General features: G+C 47.7%; 1 protein-coding gene across 1 annotated transcript in view; it reads left to right on the top strand.

Moving 5' to 3' along the window:
* Positions 1-23,284, top strand: part of KSR1 (kinase suppressor of ras 1) — a 736,034-nt gene that overhangs the window by 597,687 nt on the left and 115,063 nt on the right. The window contains exons 12-13 of the mRNA XM_069614610.1: positions 6,255-6,309; positions 18,300-18,348. Coding sequence (XP_069470711.1) covers positions 6,255-6,309; positions 18,300-18,348 — 104 coding nt within the window. The remainder of the gene's footprint in view (positions 1-6,254; positions 6,310-18,299; positions 18,349-23,284) is intronic.

Raw genomic sequence — 23,284 nt, 5'->3', positions numbered from 1 at the left:
CCAGGGGGCGGGAGAGTCGCAGCACTTCCGGTCTCGGCCGTCAAAAGATTATCCTTCAAACAGTGGAGTAACTGTGCTGAAAATGTTGGGGGGGACATGACATCTGAACAAAAGGTGCCCCAGCCAAATGAAAGGGTACAAAATGGTGTGCCATGAAAGTTGGGGGGGAAAAACGCCCCTGTCCCCTCCTAAAATTACGCCCATGCCTTCGAAAGCCGTCTGCGACAGATATAGAGGGTAGCCGGGGCTAAGCAAGCAGGTGGAAAAACCGGTGCAATGTTTATTGCAATAGTGTATCTTAGCCCCTGTTTGACAAATGTAGCCTGGAGTGGAGCGCCAGCCTGGGCATGGAGATCCAGACAGAAACATGGGCGCACATCCTGTCTAGAATCCCCAAAACTAGCGCTAGCTTGAGTGACAAACTGATCCAGCCCATGACGATGATGTAGGCAAGACTGGGGCCCTCTCAAGGTGCAGGGGCTTAACCTTGCAATTACTCCCAGCTACTGGAAGGGTGGCAATCTATCTGGCACCCAAGTCTCCAAATGCTCTTATGCCCTCACATTCCTGGAAGATGATCAGAGCTCTTCACTGGCGCATCCGTGGCTCCGTCTCCACACTTGACCATATTGCATGTTCTGCTTGTATCTCTGCCTGACCTGAAGAGACTGCACAGGCTCTGCTTGAAGAAAGCCCTACTAGTGGGCAAAGGGTAATTCTCTGTTACTAGAAATCAGGTGGGAGGGTAGGATGGAGCCAATGTGCTGCATGACTACTGTGGAAAGAATCGTCTTTCAGGCGGGGGGTGGCCTTACTTATTTTGAGATACAAAAGGGTCCAAAGTTAATGGGCCCCCCCGTCCTCTACACACTATCTATAGTTGGAAAACCAACTCCATACTTAGTGAGATAAAGAGTATTAAATATTCCGATGTAGAAAAAGTTAATGAAAAAACTTCAAGAGACTAAAATGTTTTTGACAAATATTTCAAACAAGTTTTAATGTGTAAGAAAAAATCCAGGGGTCGGGAGTGTCCATTACCTTTCGGCACGTGTGTATCCTGCGGTTTATATGGCTTATGTCACAGAGCTGCTGTTTTTTTTTCCCCTGCACCTAAAGATTTTTTGACATCACATTGAATGTGGATTAATTATCTCTGTACCTAATCATTCATTTTGGTGTGCTTTTCTGTTGGCTTTTTTTCTTTCCTTCATTATTTGGGGGCATTTGGTATTAATGCTTGACCTCAATAGAGATTTTCGATCTTAGTTTGCCCCTAACTCCCCCCACGTCCTTGTCCACAAAGTTCCCCATTTCTCTCATGTTAATTCTCTTGTTTTCTTACTGCATATTTTTATTATCATTGTCTCTTGAAACTGTTGCTCGTCTGATTGACAGTGCAACATACAATATGGTGGTATTGTCCACGTTAGTGGCGTTACTATTAACTCGAAAATAATTCCTCGGTCAATTTCAATATTACTTTTCGTTTTAAAAGATGTACCTGATACTGTATGAAATGTGAAACACGTGCCTTCGAGATAGCCTGTAATTCGGAATGTGGACACATGAGGGCGCTATTGTTCTACAATAGGGTTCCAATACTAGTAAGGCCATTCACAACGTAGAGGTTTCTCCATTACAGAATCCGTGAACCAACAATGCCACCATATCCCCGTGAGTGTACGCTGCACCTAAACATTATGCTAACACAACCGATGTGTCAGTAGACACGCCGAGGTCCATCTTTTGCTGGAGGGTTTGCAATACGAAAGCATCGCTTTTACACTTAACCGCAATTTTAATTATCAAAGTGCTGCAGAGAAAGGCTGTTTGGTAATAACGCAGCCTATCGCGGTAACAGGCTTCGGTCTTCTTATTTGCACGAGGGCCGCAGGGGGATATCTGCGCTGTATTTTCCAGACACCCTGCATCTTGTGTAGACTTGAATTAGTGTCGGACTAGTATAGGGGACCGCTATGGTGCACACAGGGCTGGCCTTAGGGGTGGGCCACCCGGGGTGCCATTTGTCGCCCACCACGCCAGCTCGGGGGAGTCTTTCAAGGCTCCCACCAGCTGACATAGTGGGAGAAGCCTCGGCAGTTGTCCTATTGTTATTAAATGCGCCTGCGGCAGCATCGTCACCCAATTGAGACGATTACCTCCCTGCTCCGACGCGGGACCGTGGCGGTTTTCATTAGAATAGGGCGCTCATGCATTAGCATGCATGAGCGTCCTATTCCAGTGATTAACTCCCTGCTCAGACGGCGAAGCAGGGAGTTACAAAAAAATGGGCGCCCCAGCTTTGGCTAGGAGTGCGCTCAGAGGGGGTGGTGCCAAATTTTTCTTAAACCGCCCGGGGCGCTGCCGCCGCTAAGGCTGGCACTGGTGGCACAATCCCTATTAAAATGCTGCTTGCTTAGGGCATCCTGTATCTGGTCTGCTTGAGGAAAGCGCAGTCGGGGTACAGCTGTTCCAGTCCATTTGAAGTTTTGGCTATTGCCTTTCCTGAAACCTGCAGCTGTAAAGTTTTGCTGCGTTTGTGCAAATACATTTTTCTGCATGAAAACAGGACATTTTAAAGCTACTGGTTTCAGGAAAGGCTTCTTGCGTCTCTGAGTAACACAAAGCTATGTGCAGAAGCCCCACCCGGAAGCTCAAATGTCAGCGGGAGGGGGGGGGTGGCTAAAACCCATGCAGCTCAGTGGCATTGCGCGCCTGCATACCATGCATGCGCATCAGTAGTGGAATGATGGGGGGGGGGGGGGGGGAGGTGGGTTGAGGAGGTTAGGTCCAGACATTCCCCAGGATATCAATTGTGTAGATTTGGTTGTGACTTGTAAGCATGTTCAAAACAGTCACTTTTGCTCCGATTGCTGTTCAAGGTCTTGTCACTTTTGCTCCGATTGCTGTTCAAGGTCTTGCCATGAAGCCTTTATATAAGCAGTCTCTGTGGCACGATCAGTCAATGCATGTCGCTGTTAACCAAACGGTTCGAAACCATTGAAGGAGAGCTTAATATAAAATTACTGAACTATAATAGCGCTATTGTTCCATAAATTGCTAGCTATACAGTCATACCCGTGATTCTTCAAATGGTTTGAAGCAGAGCGAGAAACCAGAGGTCGGCTCGAGGGAAATCCTCCGTGCCCAAGAAACAGAGGAGTGCAGAAATGGGACAAATTACTGCTTTTATTGATACGTTTCAAAAGCAGGGATAGGCACACGGATGTCTGCAGCTTCCAATGCACTCTCAATCAATTGCAGGGTGGGAACAGGGTTTTACTCCATAATGACATCACAACCAAAATGTACATTTTTTTTGTTGTAATTTAAAATGCATTTATTAGTTTAACACGTAAATTTTTTAGCATATCATCAGAAACATACAATTCCGGAACTTGCCACTTAAGCCACCCCCTCGGTTAGACTAGTCAGCATTACGTACATGACTATAAAATGTACATTCCTGGACCTTATAGGAGATGGGGCTGGGTGAAGAGTATGGGCAGACATACACATCAGGTAGCTCCACCTGGGACCATCCACAAGAGGCCAGCGTGAGCTTTGTCAGCTTGGGAAAATTGCCAATGATGGGTAGAGGGAATGGCCTCAGGATACCGCCTTTTTCCCAATAAGGTTACCACTTCTCTGAATCCTCTGGACCTGTGCAAGGACATTCCAGCCTCCTGCCTCTGGCTGCGTTACATTTTTTCATCTTCTGTCTTCAGTTTGATGGGAACAACAGTTTCTGCCTTCCTCATATAAATGGGCCTTGTTCCCCAGGTTCAAATCACGTCTGTAGGGACTGTAGATTTGAGTTCCTCTGCTTGCCTTTCCGAAGAATTTCAGCTCCCAGCCCTTGCAGGTGTTTTATCTTTTCTGTTGACTCGAAACATTCTCTCCCAGCATCCTTGGCAGAGTTCTGCACAATAACTGCACTCCTGGCTCTGTCTGCATTTCTCAGGGAAATCAGTGTGTCCGGCCTCTCCCTGTGTTTTGAGCCTTTCCAATGCCTTCCATTAATTTCAATGCAGCTGTGGCTTCCATCTTTATTTTCATGGCTGCTCATGTTTGTTGCTTTTGGGCGTCAGCGAGCACTTCATGTGTTTTCTTATTGTGTGTGTGTGTGTTCGTGTTCAGCCATATCGCCTCTTCGTGATTACTTTGGTGATGTCATACAGTTATGGTCTCAGTGGGTGGCATCTGCCATCTTGGTGCAATGCTGGGAGTTTGAGGGCCCCACAACAATGCTGGCCGGGGGTCGGGGGGGGGGGCGTATGAGGCCCCAACAACCGGTTCACCCTGCCTTTTCACAAAACCGGGACTGGGGTTTTAAAATTTAAAAAAGGGGGGACAGATGATCTAATACCTGGACAGTCCTGGCAAACCCAGGACGTTTGGCCACACTAGGATTGAGGGGCATGCATTTAAACTAAATGGCACAGCATGTAACCAACCGGAACTGTTTACATATTTGGACTGGCTAATCCATGGCCAGTGTCTGGGTCAAGACTGAACAATGGAGAGAAAGGCACAGAACGCAGTGCTGGTTCGTGTTTAGCCACTGTGGCCCAGCTTGGTAGTACACATAGCTTAACCTTCAAAGGAGGAAAGATGGAGTTAGCCCCACAAAGGTTAAACCGTGTAGCTATCCGGTTATTCACACATCTCTCCCGCCGTGAGGTAACTCCTAAAATGTGATACTCCAAAGACGAGTATAAGAATACAAATTAAAAAAAGTAATCTTTTTGTTTTATGACCCTTTGGTGGTTCAGCAGCATTACCGCCATGCTTGCCTATTTTTGGCATGCACTCCGTGGCTGGGAAACTGTTTGGCTGTGCATTATTGACAGCTTAATGATTAGCAAACTTGCACTCTTCGTTTGATATATATTTTTTTTATTGTATTTAAACATTTGTCAAAAGCCTGCAGTCATCATGGCGCATAAAAACACAGACAATGTGACGCGGGGCAACACAAACCTTCAACCAAGGGGAAGATCCAGGATCTAGCAAGTTAACCAAACCTGGATAAAATCCATATCTATTGGAGCGAAGCTAAGCGGGTAATGCATTCCAGGCCTGTGCTGTTGGTGTGGGAAATCAGCGCACGTTGTCTCTTGCCCACTTAATTCGTGGGATGGCCAGCGATCCACAGGTTGCTTGAGCGGAGGGATCTCGGAGGGTCATGCCGTTTCAATCGATCTTTGAGGTACACAGGTGCGTTGCCATAGATACAATTGGGGGCCAAGGAGAGCGCCTTTAAACATACTCTCTCCTTAACCGCCAGCCAATGGAGATGCTTCCTGTTGCCCATTGTAAAGAAACCTGAGCAGTGCAATGGCAGCAAGCAAGAATAGACGCCGTGGAGCTCATTGACCGAGTACTAGCTGAAACTATGAGGGCAATCATTTGCTTTCCTGCCCTAACAGCAATGGGAGAACACAATGCGGTTTATTTCTTCTATGTGGCCGCGAGGGCACAACGCGGTCCTGTAATTGTTTCTGCTGATGGGGGAGAGTGTTACAAACTTTGGTAGGGAAATATCCGATGCTATCTTTGTTTCGTTTATTTAATTGGGGGCAGTCTGTGCAAGTATACCTGTGTGTTGCGTGAAACATACAGTGTGGGAAATATTGTACTGTTTAAATAGCAAAAAATGTGTTGTAGAGTATGACACGACTGCACAAAGTTGAACGCTCTTCTGAATGTGTCCCAGTGCAGAGTGTAGAGTTGGGAGCCTTCGCATAGGGTGTGTTCACGCCGTTGCGTGTTCTCAGAGCCGGGTTTGCGGTTTTGCGCCTTGATTGTGGGGTGAAATCTCGTCCCGGACTCGGCCAGCATTAGATTTCCAGGTGCGGATTCCTAAATTGGCCTTCGCCGAAGACCTTTTTTTTCTGTCTCAATGAAAACTAGTAAGAACCTTCCTCGTTTTTGCAGCCTCAATTGGAATTTCTGGGTTGATAAAGCATTTATTTCTGCCTTAGTCTAGTGGAAATTATTTTCTTTTAACAAATGAAGAATTTCCCCAGGAACCTACGGTCTCTTTTTTGGGGGGCTGCAGCATGGCAGAAATGAAGGCACTTTTGACTATTTGGCGTACCAGCGACCGAGCCCTGCTGGCTCTGAACCCGGAAGGGAATTGTCTGACAGCCCAGTTTGCAACACACATAGAGAATTGTAACTCCTGCTGCCTTCCTTTTCTACTTTGACATATCATTTAATAGAATATGTTTTTATTTAAATCTTAGACGTTCCGAGCCTGCCACAAGTCATCCCACCGCCTGAGCCCACTGAAGACACAAGGTAAGGAACCGGCGTCATTTTGTTTACTAGCAATATTGCTACCCCAGTTGCCCCTGCTGAGCAGGGACTCCACAAACCTTGCAAGTATGCACAGGCTTCACCAGAGTCCACAAATAGTTCTTTGGTCTTCTGTAGTATTGGACTTCAGAAGACTATATGCCCACCTGTGAAGGCCCTGCGCATATGTTAGAACTGCTAGGGAGCTTGGGAGCTAACCATAGCCTCTAAACCTCCCATGATCCTCGCTCACCTCCACCCACCACCTTAATACAGAAGCAGCTACCCATGTAAAGTCGCTCCCTATTCAAACCCCTTCTCGTGGTCTACGTCATCCATGGGTAGCAGTTCACCCTGGCTGGATATGACTCTTGGTACTCCTACCCCCTCACACTCTGCACTCCTCCCAACCCAGCTGCGCCCAGCCCTCCCTGTGCCATCTCCGGCATTCTCTCCTTCAGCCTCCTGGCTCTCCATCAGTGCAGCGCTCCAAACCCAAACATTATGCACATGTCAACAGTAACTGGCTTCAATACCACCCTTAAGAACTAACTCCTCTCCCGGATGAATCCAGAGTCTTACGATTGCTTCCTCGACCGCCACCCTCGATGGATTACAGTATTTACAGATGTGCAATTACTGAAGAATTATATTAAGAAGTAGGATCATGCTTTGTTTGCAACTTCGAAATAATCAATGGTTCCCTGGAGAAAAACAGTACATTGTGCAAATATGTAAATTATTAGCCACCAAACCGGGCTTGCGTGAATCTTTGCTACTGGTAACAGCATAACTAGATTTGATAAATGAGTTTCACTGAGGCTGCATCCTGTCTGAAAGGAAACATGGGGCAACATTGTATCTCTGCAGTGCACAGACCACAGAACGAAACTGAAAGTGACATTTCCAATATGCTCTACTTCTCGTAGGCGCACAACTCTAGAGAGTGAGAAAGATGGACCTGGTCAGAAATGTCCTTGGCCACGTGAGGATGTAGGGGGCATGGGACCCAGGGGGAGTTGTGCGGTGGGGGAGGCGAGCAGGGAAAGAGGAAGGAAGGGCGAGTAGTGTGGGGTAATATGCCTGTAGGGAAAGGTCAAAATGCCAGGAAGAAAAATATCCACTGCAATGGGAGAGGAGAGGGTGTGACACAAAGGGATTGTGTTCTGCAAGTGGGTGCTTGGATCGGATGAGGGGGTGCTCAATAAAGGGAAATACCAGCAGTGAGGCAGCGGAGGAAGCGCAGAGGGAAAAGGGAAATGGAGCCGATTAAGGGAAAAGTTGCTTGATACAGTCAGTGATATTAGTGTTTGGGAGTCTCAAGGTCAAGTGGTGCCATCTGTTTAAGTGAGACATGAGGCATTGATAGGTCTCAAACGGAGGATGCAGGGTCTAGAGAGGAACCATGGGGGACACCATAGAGGCATGCTTCTGTTTCCGATTACTGAGGAAGGCTAAAAGAGGAACCATGGGGGACACCATACAGGCATGCTCCTGCTTCCAATTACTGAGCAAGGCTAAAAGTCTGTGTTTGGTTTTTAAGGAAGGACGTTAATCTTTCAAGAGCTAGTTTTCTAACCCTCAGGTCAAAAAGTGGAGATCATAGAATATTGTGGGCAATTAGGTAAAAAGCAGTGACTATGAGGGTTTTTGCAGATTATTCATTTGGCGTAGAAGCAAGAGTTTGCCTTTTTGACCTCTGAGTGGTAGCCTCGCAGTTTTTAAAGGTCAATGTTTTTTAATTGAGTATTTGTTAATTATCCTTTTTTGCTCCAACGCTCTGATATCGAGTCTGTATTTCTTGAAGACTTTTTTAAACCAGAGTGTCTTGGTAATTGTTTTTAATGGGTCAACAGAGTTCAGATTTTCTCTAATTCATTTGTCAACATCTGTTATGCAGTTGAAAGGGTTGGATAGAATGGTAGCATCTGGCACAGTGGTTACCAGCAAAGGCTATAACTCCTCACCGATGACATTATTCCACTTCTGGCAAGACTCAAGAGTTCTCCATCCCTAGGGCTGGATCTGATTTAGGCAATCAGTTGGGAAAAAGGCAGAACAATATGCCCAGCTTAATCTTTACTGGCTCCTTAAAGTGTTGGTCCAAGGGATACACCAAGCTGCACTCTCGATGTGGGGGACCACTGGTTGCAAGGCGAGGATCACCCAGAAAGTCTTGCCAGTTTCTCCCGGTCTTTGGCAGCGTAGCTGGGGTCTCAGAGGTGGAGGAATCTTGGACTCTGCATGTAGAGCTCACAGAGTACACGCCAACCCCACCCTACTCTGGCTGTGATCCTGGCACTTCCATAACGGTCTCATTCTTCCTCCTCTCCCTTCGGTTGTTACTAAACCTTTGGGCTGTCTGCTGTCCCCATCCTGGGATGTCTGTCTCATCTCCTTATTTCCTCCTGTGTTTTCATGACATTGTTGGATGCTTAGCTCTCTGTTGTGCTCTTGCTCTGTCTCTTTCTCTCTCTCTCTGACTGTGTCTCTCGCTCTCTCACTCTCTGGCTCTGTCTTTCTTTCCTGCTCTCTCTCTCTCTAGCTGTCTCTCGCCCTCTCTGTCTCTCTCCTGCTTTATTCATCCATCTCCCCACCCTTGTCTTCCACCTTCTCTTTGTTCTGGAGTTGTTCAGCTTCTGTTCTTTTCCTAGCCTCCTGGGTCTTTACAACCTCCTGAGTCTCTCTGGGCCAACCTCTGAGGTCTCTTTTTCTTGGCAACCTCTGGGCACTGTGGTGAGCTGGAGGAACTACCCCTACTCTATAGTGGGTACATCGCTTGGCAGCTACAAAGCTCGGACTGGCCTATAGGGCATTAGGCCATTGGCTGAAACAAAAACACAAAATGCTGGTGTGGGCCAGTTTTTTGGGTCAAAGTGGGCCACTTTTTTGGGCTAATTTGGGCCAGTTTGTTGAGTTAATTCACTCTCCGGCTAGTAGTTTTGACGGTTTATAGTGATAATTTCGAAAACAATAATGTTGAAAGTCATTTTTTCGAAAAAAAAATGTCAAATTTTTTTTTCAATACGTTTTTTTTCGAAATGGGGGTTCCCCCTCAGCCCCCCTTTTTTGATTTTTTTTTTTGTTTTACCCCTTTTTTTTTACTCTCGGACCCCAAAATAAATATATAATTTTAAAATACGTAATTCGACATTTTTTTTTGGGACATTTTTGTCATTCGACATAATTTTTTCGAAATTATGACTGACCACCAGTTTTGACCAGTGTTGCTGAATAAATATTCTTTGAAATGCACAATTTGCATCACACTTAATCAAAACACTCCTCCTTGGTTACTATTCAAACAGTGTCCCAAAAGGAATGAATAGCCATTTGCAATGGTGGGCCTCTTTTTCATTGTGCCCGAGACAATTTTATGGCCCAGTCTGACCCTTGCTGCTACCCATTTCATCACCCCGCGCACACACACAATGCAGCAGATGAGGGCTCCCTTTGGCGGGCCACCTGCCCACAACCCAGAAGTCTTGGGTACCGATCCCCTGGACATTCCTAAACCAGCAGTTTGGACTGTCATCGCTGTGGATTACATGTTCACATATGACCACTAGACAGACAACCCTGTTACCGCTCAAGTGGTCCCAATCTCCCCGCTGATGGCCTTCGGCCTTGTGTAGACCGAGCAGGTGAAGGAAACTGCACTGTGGTTGGAAAAGTCACCTGGCACTCAGCCTCTGGCTGGGACTTCAACTCCCAAGATGCTGCAGTCACGATGGTCTACATGCGGACTTGCAGCAGAGTTCCTTTGGCAAGACAGCAGCGCTTACACATGCTTCACCAGGGAACGCTCCAGTCGCTGAGGAAGAATGCCTATCTCACAGTATGAAGACCAGAAGCCTCCTGGCCCATAGCAGCTTTGCGGAGTACGCTGCATGCATGGCAGATGCTTCCTTGCCCAATCTGACATGCAAAATGGCGCTGCTGTGTGTGGAGCCTTTTAAAATTCCCAAACATATAAAAGGCAATCCGTGCCCTCAGGAAACTGACCAATTGTGGAGGAGAAACAATTATGTAATCCACAAGGGCAGTGGATTTCAAAACCGGAATTAACCAATGGCAAGGACCGGGGAATCAGGAGAGAACCTTAATCGGTGACCACTGGGCAGTGGAGCTTGAGAGAAGCCATTCACTACCATGCCAAAGGAATGACCCTAAAGTGAGGGGGTATTAGTGAGGGCACATCGCCTTAAGGTAACCCGTGGTGGCAAACGGAAACCCCATTACAAGGATCCCCGAGGTTGGGGCGCAATATCTCATTGCAGAAAAGCTAGAGAAAGCATAAGTGATCCGAGCAGAAAGGTGATCCTTCCGTTGGGTAGCAGCAAATCCCAAACAGGGAGAAAAGTCCAGGGGAGATCCACAGAAAGCAGGATGAGACCAGAGTGAGAGAGCTGGGTGTAGATACCAGGCAGAAGTCCATCCTCGTCCTACAGCAAGACAGCCTTTATTACAGAGGTCAAGGGAGAGCCTAAGCATCCAGCAAAAGGGGCAAGTAAGACTCTAGCTAATATCAATCTGATTCCAAGAGGGGAGGTACAAGATCCACCTGAGACATGGGTGGAGGGCTAACAAACGTTTATCGGGACTTGAAGAAAGCTTTATCCCAAATTGTTGGAAGCAAACCGGAGTAAGAGAATCTCAAACCCTGAAAAGGAGTCTTAGAAACCAAACCATATCTTACAAGCTTAAAAAGGAGGAGTCACTCAAGAAGACTGGAAGATCCTCCAAGACCAGCATCAGATCAGGTGGGGGCTGGCAGACTTTCGGGAGTAGATTTTCAGGGTTTTGTATTGCCACCTTGTGTTCATAGATAGGGTGTCCCAGAGGACAAGTACTGGAGGTTAAGACTACCAGTAGATGCTGAGCAACCTCTCCCTCTGGACCCCACCTTTGTTTATGCATATTATTCACTTTTTATATTTAGCTGTCCCCCCCCCCCTCTTATTTCTAGCTTCACCCATAGTCCACCCGGGCGTTTGTTTCCAACCCTTTCCCTGAAAAACCTTATAAGAAAGGATTTTAAAACGTACTTTTGCTTTGGTCTATTTTGCCACGTTTGAGTGTCCAAACACTTGTAACTGTCATACCTCGCCAACCTCTGGGCTTCATCTCTTCCTGGCCTCTGGATTCTTTCTCTTTCCTTGGCCTTTCTCTCTCTTCCCGGCCTCTGGGTCCTTTCTCTCTCTTCCCGGCCTCTGGGTCCTTTCTCTCTCTTCCCGGCCTCTGGGTCCTTTCTCTCTCTCCCCGGCCTCTGGGTCCTTTCTCTTTCCTTGGCCTTTCTCTCTCTTCCCGGCCTCTGGGTCCTTTCTCTCTTCCCGGCCTCTGGGTCCTTTCTCTCTCTCCCCGGCCTGTGGGTCCTTTCTTTCTCTCCCCGGCCTCTGGGCTTTTTCTCTCTCTTCCCGGCCTCTGGGCTCTTTTTCTCTCTTCTTGGCCTCTGGGCTTTTTCTCTCTCTTCCCGGCCTCTGGGGTCTTTCTCGCTCTTCCCGGCCTCTTTCTCGCTCTTCGCGTCCTCTGGGGCCTTCTCTCTTCCCAGCCGCTGGGTTCTTTCTCTTTCTTCTTGGCCTCTGGGGCCAGGGCCTTTCTCTCCCTCTCTTCCTGGCCTATGGGTCCTTTCTCTCTCTCTTTTCTTGGCCTCTGGGATGTTTCCCTCTTCCCGGCCTCTGGGTTCTTTTTTTCTCTTCCCGGCCTCTGCGGCCTTTGCCTCTCTTCTTGGTCTTTCTCTTCCCGGCCTGTGGGGCCTTTCTCTCTCTTCCCGGCCTCAGGGGCCTTTCTTTCTCCTCAGCCTCTGTCTGATCTTCACCGCCTTTTTCCTTCTCCCAGGCTAACCTCCCTGCTCTTTCCCAAGTTGCCTCTTCCCCCTGTGTCCCTGTCACCTGCTCGCCTGTCCTCCTTCCCCCTCTGTCCTCCTACCCCCTCCAAAGTAATCTTTCAGCTCCAGCAAAGTCCTCCTGGGCTGGCCACTGCTCTCTTCAAACTCCATTACCCTGTCCTTTCTTTGCCTTTTATGCTCCCTCAAGCCTGCAGCTGCCGTGCGTCTTTTGGCTAGGGATTTCTGGTCTGTGATTGGGCCTAGCTCGCCTCATTCTAACAGTCTTTCCTTTGTGTTCATGCCTTAGCCCAATGCCTTTCCTCTCCACATACCGAGCCCTCTTAGATGCACTTGGCCCTTTTGAATTTCTAGACTTTGTTTTTGGTTAGACGGGTTGTCTGATGGTCTGCAGGCCCTGGGGGGCTTCCTGTAGCTACACAGTAATGTATGTGGGCAAGAGGGCATGTGGGTCTCTCGATGCCCAATGCCCGCAAACACGTCCCCTTGTGCACGGCATGGCACTTCGTCACAGCATCTGTAAGGATAAAGAAAGGAAACCCCTATATAACCACATGAAAAGAATGTTCCCCTTTCGCAATAATGTACGTTTTATGTAATACATTTCGAATATATATATATTTTTTAAACGCATCCCAGTTCATTAATCCGGAAGTGCGGCCGCCTCCGCAGGCCCATTCCCTCCTACCTGTGAAAGCAGTAGCAATGTGTTTTGCCGCAAGAGTTTCACATTCCAACAGTAGACGCTTTGGTTTGCCGCCCACCTGCCTAGCAGCCTACACAAGGGAGCTACGCTACTGACGGCCACTTCCGGGTCAACTAAAGCACTGTGTAGTTCGGGTGCCACATGCAGCCGGACAACTGGCTGATGTCTGCGATGCGATTGGTGGAACGAATTGCCATTATGACCATAGCACTAATTCAGAAAATGGCCAGTTTGTTTTTAAAATACCACTTGCCTTTACCGGCCTCTACGTTCTAAACGCTGTCTGTGGTCAATTTTGGAAGTTGAGGTTTTTCAATACAACCAGCCAATCCAAGGCGTGCGACACCTTTACCTCCACCCAAAAGACTTTGCAGCCTCACAAGTGAAGGGGTGTGCCGGCACAGCTGCATTACCTGGTGGGCCTCGCAAAGGACGAGCGAATCTAAGCACGTGCACTTTCACATGCCACATGTGAATGGAGAAATGAGGTAACCGCTCGCCTCGGGCACGTTCATGCAGACCCTACTCTGTCCCCTCCCTCCAAGGGGGGTCACATTAAATGCTATTACATTAGTTCTGATAACACCCCTTGCAGCGCCGAGAAGCGCGTGGATCTGGGATAATAATGTGCAAATCAGATTTTTTTAAAACAATGTACAAAATAGTAATTGCCCACTTTGCCCTGCATTGTTTTCCATGCCACCGAATAAAAGGGGTGCGTTGCCCTCTTTACACACAGATGGAAATACTTTTAAAGCTGAGATATAGGGTGAGAGGAACCACTGCATGCATTGTGGGAAGACGTGGAGATCTGCTGCCCACTTTTCCGCCCCTGGTTGTTGGTAGATCCCCTGCTGCCAGATTGCCCACCCGCCCCGGTTGTTAGCTCGGCCTGTGTCTCGACTTCCCCTCCATGTTCTCCCCCCCTCTCATTGTAAAGAGCACCTTCTCGAAGCTGGGTTCGCGCTCATTACCCTAATCATATATTTGTTGTTATAAATACTATCTGCAATGGTGGAAGCAAGGTCATAATGGGCCGGTGTCCCTCAGTGTACCACGTGGTGAAGGTACTTGCAAGTCCAGTATTCCTGGTGGCAAAACCAATGGTGAGAGTGGGTGTCTATCCTCATTGCACTCCATATTTCCACGTTTACCCACTCCACTTCTTCCTGTTGCGGAGGGGCTGCAATAAGCCATTGTGTTTAGCAGTGAAAGTACATTGAACCTTCCCTCTTCCTCTTCCCACCCTTTTAAAACCTAGCGCCTTTGGTGGTGCAAGGCACCGTACAATCCTTTTTTGACCTCCACATGACGCTAATGCCTCATTGCGATTAGAACCGATGATCTCCGTTTAGTGACCTTTATAGAATCCCCCATGGGGTCAATTCAGTAGGCGAAAGGTCTGGGGTGACCTTGAAGGTCGGGAGCTGTCACCCACTTCATGACATTGGCCCCACAGAAGGAGACAGGGTATTGCCCAAGCTCACCAGTCCATCCCCTGCCTTGTGTAAGGTCCCTTCCTTAGTTCCTGCGTCACCCTGGCCAATAAGAACTAACAAAATTAAAAAGATGACAAGGCAAGAGACTATCTCCCAAGAAGAAAAGTTGCCTGGAGGTCAGGAGACTGTTCCCATAAGAAGTATGGTAAGCAGAGGGCTGAATCCTTTGGGTAAGGGGCACAAAGAAATCTGAAGGGTATACCCCAGTTCCCACCATTATCGCAGACTCGGTGGAGTCCTGTAGGAGCTCCAGTGCATTATGGGGCAAACCCAAACCGGTTGAACCACACAATGGCCCACATAGTCTTTTCCCTGCTATGAGGAATTACACTTATGACCCTGCGCAAAGCCCTAATGTTATGCCTGTGCACATGCATATATAGCTCAAAGGGAATTCAAAGTATCCTGGAGGAAAAACCGTTCAAACCAAAAGAAAGAATTTGATGTTTCAACCCCTGTGGGCCTCAGCCCGCTAGCACTGAGGTCTGTGGAGCATGCAACAGTTGTGCAGAGGACTGGTGCTTGAGGAGAGACCGCTTTGTGTTGGTATTTTGTATGTTTCACTGCAAACCCAAGAGGCCAGCATTCGCATAGCGAAGCACATGTCAAAGAAAGAACAACTTACCAGAAATGTGAACCCCGGAGGACATGGCGCTGCTAATTGGCAGCACCATCTGCAACCCAGAGTTTGAAATGTAAGATGCCACCTACCATTGGCGCAGCCTTGACTAGCAGGGCAACAAAGGCTCCACTGCCAGATTAATGCCAGAAGGCAGGTTGGTATTTCCCTTGTAAGCACGCTTATCACACCGCTCACCTACAGCTTTCACACGCATGAAAGACATTAAACGGCTCGGAGCCCATGGGATGTCCTGAGTTTGACAGGGATGCAGGCTCACAGGAGGTTTCAGAGTTGGGGACTTGAGGAGAAGGGAAATGTATGGCATGGCAAGGAGGAAAGGTGCATGTGAGAAGAGGTGGAGTGGAGTTTTGAGGAGCAGAAGGGGAGAAGGCCAAGTAGGGAGTGGACAACTAGAAAAGACAAGGAGGGAGAGTTGAGATTGGAGGAGTGGAGAGAAATAACACGGAGGAGGCGCGAGGAGCAATAAGGGGAAGGAGGTTGAGATTTGAGAAGAAGAGTCAACATCAGAGAGTAAGATGGGATAGAAAAGGCTAAGAGTGAAAGTGTGGGGAGAAAAATAGCTGCTTGCAGTGCTGCACATTGTCAGGGCAGAGAGAAAGGAGGAGCGAGAAGAGAAAGTAAAGATCAGAAAGGTGAAATTGGTGAATGAAAATTGAGGAGGAGCACAAGAAGTGAGGCAGCAGGAGAGTGATTGGTCTCCGTCTGGAGAGGCCTGTTGACTGGTGGAGGGGAGCACCCACAGAGGTTCCAACAATCCTAGTAAGGGGATAATCCGATTTAACCCCAGAGGCCCAACACAATCTGAAAAGATCTTGGTGTCAGATACCTGATTCATAGCCTGACGACCCAAGACACTAGGTTTGGTGGTGTCTGGTTTTGCTGGAGCCGACAAGGAAGACAACGTCCTGTTCCAGTATAAACAATCCAAGCAAACATTTATATTGAGTGTGACAAATTCGCTAGGTGTCGTCACTTCTACCCAGGGTGAGCCTCTTCTCTTGAGGCTAGGGGGGGTGGTGTAATGTTGGAGGACCTCATGGGGAGGACTCCCCTACTGGGGATGAGGATGACCACCTGGGTGATAGGTGAGACAACACCCCCGCCCCCTCTGACTGATGCATACATGTGCTATTGTAACATCATGTCAATTTCCCCAACTATGACAAAGAAGATAATGGAAGACATAAAAATGAACACTAAAGCAAGCACTGATTGATTGAAAATAATGATACAAGTAATCTCCCTCATGGCAGTACGTAGCAGGAGAGTGAACCAAGTGGGCCTAACACAAGAGGGCTAAAGGAAAGTGTTTGGAACCCAAGCAAGATAAGGGTCTGGGACCTGACCCAGCGTCAAGTAAATACCAGAGGGAACTGTCCTCCAGACAGTGGCAAAGATAAGCCCATTGGCCACCAGGGAAGGGTCAGGGACCCTCTCAACAACCACAGTGGGGGAGAGAAGCCCACTGGCCACTAGGAACGGGTCTGGGACCCTGTCCACAGCCACAGTGGGGGAGAGAAGCCCACTGGCCACCAGGGAAAGGTCTGGGGACCCTGTCCACAACTGCAGCGGCGAAGAGAAGCCCAATGGCCACCAGGCAAGGGTCTGGGACCCCAACAAAAAGAGACTAAAGCTCAGCGGAAATCTTCCTCACTATAGTGGCGGAGATAAGTCCACTAGTCATAAGAGAAGGATCTGTGATCCTAGCAAGATATTTGGGCATTGTTGAAAGCAAGTCACAAAGGAAAGGTGTGTATCAACCTGGAAGCACTGAGGAAAGATGCTTTCAAGTAATACCAGGAGAAGGGCGTCATTCTCCTGGAGCCGAGCAGAAGGTGTCATTGAACTGTGCCACAACCTACCAAGAGAAGGGCTGCCCTGAACTAAGAGTCAATGTGAAGCAGCCGGGAGAAGGGAGCCATTCTCCTGGTAGCCAAGCAGAAGCTGTGATTGAACTGTGCCACAACCTACCAATAGAAGGGCTGCCCTGAACTAAGAGTCAATGTGAAGCAGCCGGGAGAAGGGAGCCATTCTCCTGGTAGCCAAGCAGAAGCTGTGATTGAACTGTGCCACAACCTACCAAGAGAAGGGCTGCCCTGAACTAAGAGTCAATGTGAAGCAGCCGGGAGAAGGGAGCCATTCTCCTGGTAGCCAAGCAGAAGCTGTGATTGAACTGTGCCACAACCTACCAAGAGAAGGGCTGCCCTGAACTAAGAGTCAATGTGAAGCAGCCGGAGAAGGGAGCCATTCTCCTGGAGAGAACATGTGTAAAGACTGTTGAAACCTGCACACCAGGGCAAGGGGCTCATTCCCCATGGGTGTATTTTGTTTTGAAGGAACATTTTGTTAAATGCCATTCAAGAAGCTATAGAAAGGTGCTACTCTCCATAATGTTAGTTTACTCTTAAGTTATATAGTGTGAGGGATAGAAGTAGCTTTTGACACAGGACGGTGGACTTTACTTTGACAGACATCCTGACGGACCCTTTCAGTATTACTTTTGAGACAGGGAAACCCCTCTTACCAGTTGGGGATAGTGCCAACCTCTTTTCCATTTCCAAAATAGAAATCATGCCACCCGTGTGTCAGTCTCCTTCATCGACACCCTTACACAGGCTAAGAATGAAATGCAAGGCACTTGAACCCCAAGGAATGTGAGTGACTTTTTTCCACCTGAGAGTCAGAGAGTGAGGGAAGGACTGAGGAAAAAATAGTCCTGATGAGAAGCCTGACTAATTTGTTTGTTGAAACTCCACCATTTAATCATAGTTGCCATAACCCCTTATTTCCATTTCTTAAAAATAATCATGAGCCTGAAATCTTTGCTTTGTGCCATCTGTGTGATCCATGTTCATGACAGGAAGCAGGTGTGACATCCCATGCCATTCCCTCTAACCCTGACAACATCACACAACGTGACCATGCACAACCTTTAACCCCAATGACATTCATTTTAACATTGTTGATGGACAATAAAACACAGATTACCAGCTACTAAAATTTGCAGATTCACCTTTTCAAGATCAATAGTAAGATTGATAGGCTCCCAGTGGTTAAAAAGCAATGCTCCGTTTTCGCAAGCAGTAGCCCGTGAGTTGTACGCAGTGCCTAGGAGTGTAGGTTTCAACATTTAATCTGTTACGGTGCTTCTTGCGTTATCTAGGTGTGTTTAAAGACTCTGTGTTTTTTTTTTGTCTGTCCAGAAAGGTGGTCAGTTGCCCAAGAATGTCCTGCATTTTAGGCCATTCCAATTTCCTCTAATTCCTAATTTCTGAAATTCAGCACTTTTTCTTTCAACAGTGTGGAGGAGCAGATGGAAACTGAAGCCACGGATGAGCAGGATGCCGAGGTAATGGCGCATGTGAACGGTTCAAATATAAACAGACTTGTATAATGTGGGCATCTTGCATTCCCGTTTCCCATTGTAGCTGGAAGGCTGAATTGGGAAAAGCCTTGCTTCGGCATAGCTGGCCCATGCCTTTCAGTTTCCCCCAAACAAAACTAAACTGTGGCTCAACAGCAAAGCATTGTTCATTGCTTTCTTCTCATGGATTGTCAGCTACACATAAGGCTGTTGTCTAGGAACGCTTGTCATGCATTGTTAGAATGGAATGTGTGTTTTCCTCTATGGTGCGCCCACTATTAGTCTCCTATCTCATAGTCTTCACCTTAATTAATTTGTCTTATTATTATTATTTTTTTTTGTAGGCTTGGCTAAATCTGTTGCCATAATACTCATTTATTTTACATTGATTACGCTCGCCATCCTTCCGAATTTGCTGTAAAAGACCTGGAACAGGCTGGGCCAAAGAACTGCTGTAAATATACTTCTTATAGAAGGAATGTGGCGTTAACCCTCCGTTCCAAGTGATGGAAGTGGGAATAAACGCCCAGCAGCCCAAGTTATCAGCCAGAGTGAAGCGAGGGCCTATAACCAGGGCACTGGGACATTACCCCCCCCCCCATTTCAGCCCTTGGAACGGGGGTTTGGGGGTAAGGGCTTAATGGCATTAGCACACATCCCAAGGTCTGGGACGGGGCTAATTAAAAGTATTTTTCTTCCATGAACGGGAGGCCTTGCAGTGTCCTGATCGCGGGAGGAAAATACTATTCCAAGATGGTCGCCATGGAAAGGGAAGCAGGGCTCCTTATGGAGCCCCTCTTAACTTTTCATGGGGGCCTTCGGGAGCCAAAAGGGAGGAGTGGCTGCGGCAGCAGCACTCGCCACAGCCGAAATAAGGTAAGTGGGGGGGGGGGGAATGGGAGGTAGAGAGTGGGAGGAAGATGGCAGCAGAGGGAATCGGCCATCATGCAGCATCAAACGCGGGCTGAGATCGCCGGTTTCAGCCTGCGTTCTCAGTGAAAGCAAGCCCCTGAACGCTCACACCAGAGAGAATACAACCCGCGCGGGAAGAAAGGCCCAAGTTGATCTTGTAAGGATAGCAAGTTTAATCTCATGAGCAGATGAGAGCAACAGCTCTGCTGCTAAGAACGTTCTGCCAAAGAGAGGTGCAAGCTGAAACCTTGAAAGCAAAACATCATCATCAGTGACGCAATACTTGGTGACAACCCGCGCGGCTGATTGGATGGACCCTATACAGGTGCTGCATTTATCCATATGGGATTGCAGTTTATTGGTCCCAGCCCAGTCCGTCCGTCTTCCATCACATGGGTGTTGCAGGGCTTATCTTCTCACGCTGAAGGTCAAACAACAAATGAATGATACTCCTATTATACAGCTTGTTTATCAGTCACACTGTGCACTTGGCAGGCCTCAAGACTGACGCACAGGAGGTTCCCCAGCACTCTAACCTTCACACACACAGTTCACTCACTCCCTCCGCGCCATGCGGCTCCAAGGTCTCTGCCCTCGTTTTGTTATATTGTATCCCTCGCAGCACCTCGCAATACAAATCACATGATTGTCAATTTAACAACACACCCTGTCCATCCTCTTTGAACATTTCAAGGCTTGTTACTTAGGGGTTGGTGGTCAAAGGGCACCTGGTGTCATGGAATTCGGGGATCTTAGGGTTTGGTCAGTTATATGGGCTATAACTCGTGGTCACTCAGGTGTGGCCCGGGTCATGCTTTTGCCAAAGTGAGAACCTGCACACCAGGCGCCGGCCTCTGATTGCGGCCTTGTGGGGCACATTCCTTTTGGTTGAAAGACACATCTTTGCACCCCCACCCACCGCACTGTTTATTCATTGTTCTTGAAAGTGTTGCAGACTGTCCTCATGAGAGCTCGGGCATGACTGGAGATTTCTGTAACCTTGTGTACTTGGACCTAATGCATGTAATGCCGCCTTTACTGAGCTAGCCTTCTCTTCTAACTAGGATTATTAATGTCTATGCAAAAATAGCGATGCCGCCCGCACCTCGGGCCATACCATAGGGATACACTATAAATGATTACATTAGCATAGGGTCCTCATGAACGGGAAGGCGTTCCTTTCACTGTCGCCCCTCCTCCCTGGCTCGTCACAGTGCCTCAAATGCATCTTGCCTTTCTTTAAAGCGCATGGAGGGGGCGGGATGGGGATGCCCCCTTCCCAACACTAGCTTCCCCCATCCGGGGGCTAATGGAATTTAATATAAAGAACCCTGTTATATGAACCCTCCTTAATCACTGGGCATCTACGTTCCCCCATATAACCATGCCCAAAGCAATGTTTATAGGTCAGTGGCTTTCAGCGCCTAGAGCTCACTGGGCCCGCTGTAACCTTCCTGCTCAAGCTAAATGAGAGGACCGTTCTCACCGCCTCAGTCCTTCCTTTGTCACTTAATGCTCTTCTCTCCTTTAATTTCTTAGGATGTTACCACCTGATCTGCTCGGGTCTCTCAACCTGCTGTCGTTACTTCTAACCCTTCTTCTCCTCTGTGCTCCCTCTCCTTAGAGGTGTCCCCTTATCCTCCAGATGTCACACCTCCATCCTCCTCTGTACCACATTTGCTACCATCACCACTTAATGTTTCTTCCTCCTCTGTATAACTTACATCCCCTTGATGTTGCCTCCTCTGTGTCACTTTTATCCTCTGTGATTCTCTTACTTTGCTTTGGGTTTCACCAACACTAATTCCTCTTGGTTTCCCAGAGCTTGTGCTGATGATATTGCTTCCTGTAGCTGCCTGCCTTGTAATGTTACCACATCTTCTCTGTCCCCTTGGCTTTCACCTCTTCCTGTTCTCTCTCGTGTGCTCACATTCGCTCTCTCCTGCTCTCTCCCAGTTTCTACCTCATACTTTGCCTCCTTAGATCGCACCACTTCTTCCTGCCCTTTGTCACTTTTTGATGAAACCTCAAGTTCTCCACTGCTGCAACCTCACCACCCTCCTCAATCTGTCCAGCCTCTGCTTCTTCCACTGCTGTCCAGTCTCCAGCCTTCTCCAGATGTGAGCCTCCGGCATACTGAGCAGGTGGCTGGGTGCTTTTATATAGTACTGCCTCCACCCTGAAGGAGGGTCTGTATCTCTGTGTTGCAGTTGGGGGGATGGCTAGGATTGGCTTGGGGAAACGTTTGGGCTCGGTGGGCTGGACCAAGCCTATCACAATCTGATACACATTTTAGTGTTGTTTTTCCTCTACTGTCCCTTCTGCTGCTGCTGCTGCTGCCTGACCTGAGCTGATGTATACATTAGAGGCTTGAAACACACTGGGTAAGCTTTGACAACTCTGTTTCGGCTTTTCCCTTATGGGAAATATGGCATGCCCTGTGTGAGGATCTCTTGTCTTGGAACAATACTTTGCTTCCTGCTACAATAGACTCCCTGTGTCTGGAAAGCCACAGAGTAGAATCATTAGAGCCACAGAGCGAGGAATGTACTGCAGGACCCGCAAACTCTCTGAAATGACTCTGTTGATGTTTCCTGTGCGGCTATAACTGCATCTAAACATGCTTGTATACTCGAGTGAAGAGAAATGATTTCCATTATGTACTCGAGCTGCTCGGGGAGAGCTTCAGGACCTCTCATTTGGGGAGAGTTGCCTTATTTCTTTTCTGGAAGTTCTCAAAGCATTTGGGCTGAAAGTGCTAATTCCCCCCGATGTGCTGTTGTATATTGGATGGGAGCATTCCATCTCTCGAAGACTGATCTGTGGTGAGCCACTGTGATTCTGCCCTGCCATGTGCCAGGCACCACGGTACAGTGAACATTGGGATCCCCCACATCCCTATTGGCTCTGGGTTTGTCAGTCATAGTCAATGGTGAGGGATCATGGGAGTTGTTCCAAACATCTGGAGAGCTGCTGGTTGCAGACACCTCCTTTGGGGCCTGATCAGGAGTTGGGAGGTATTCCGGCTGGGATACCGCCCAACTTTATTAACGTTAGCACCCATCCGTCTAGCGGTATTACCGCCGGATCACGGGTTGGGTGCTAACTGTTAGTCCCCATTCCGCATTGGGTCCATTGGACCTAATGTGGAGTTTTCAGCGCAATTAATGTGTGGTAACACCACTGGCGATAATTGCGCCGAAAATTGGCATTTTTCAGGCGTGTTTACCCCCAGCTCGGTGTGTGTTTTGATCACAATTCAGAATTCAGCCATAGAGGGACTTGAGCGTAGTATTCTGGCCTACAGACTCTATCCATTTCAGGCAGAACCGACGGCTGATATTGGTGGGTATGGCCATGGTCAAATGCATTTTTTTGAAAACCTAGCATAAGGTTTGGGATTTTTCAAATCTATCTCCATCAAAACGAAAAATCAATTTCTTATTTTTTATTTTTATTTTTTTTGTGTAAAATTTAGTTTACATGCAAACTTTTATCAAACCTTCTACTCCAATTCATAACCATCTCGATGTCCTTAGACCAGCTTGAGTGATGTCCATTTTTTCCCTCTATTCTCCCATGTCTTTTTACGTGTTTTCTCCTTCTGACTCTTTCTTTGTCTTTCAATATTTTTTCCAAAAGGTTTATTCCTGCACAGGAGATTCTATGATTGTTTGCTTGGATGAAGTAATCCCATCTTTCTACGTTGCTTCTGTTTGTCATTGATGACATGTGACTTGTCAACATTTGGTTTCTCACTTTTGAAACTGCTCTGCACTTCACAAGGAGATGGAATGGTGTCTCCTGCTGGTCGTTTTCCAGGCAAAATCTACAAAGTCCTTTGTACGTTCCTCTACCGCCTGTTCTGTTTTTGTAGTCGTTGGTCGGATAGACTCCTAGCCGGATTTTCATCAGTATACCTCTATGGATGTTTGAGGGAAATCTTGACAAGTATTCAGGGAGCACGTTTCTTTTCCGATGCTCCCCAGCCATGTTCTTTGTTTTTTAA

This window comes from Ambystoma mexicanum, chromosome 9, assembly GCF_040938575.1.
Source record: "Ambystoma mexicanum isolate Mex_15411 chromosome 9, UKY_AmexF1_1, whole genome shotgun sequence".
Lineage (NCBI taxonomy): Eukaryota > Metazoa > Chordata > Amphibia > Caudata > Ambystomatidae > Ambystoma > Ambystoma mexicanum.
The sequence above is the reverse complement of the archived record's forward strand: the minus strand, read 5'-3'. Positions and strand labels throughout refer to the sequence as shown.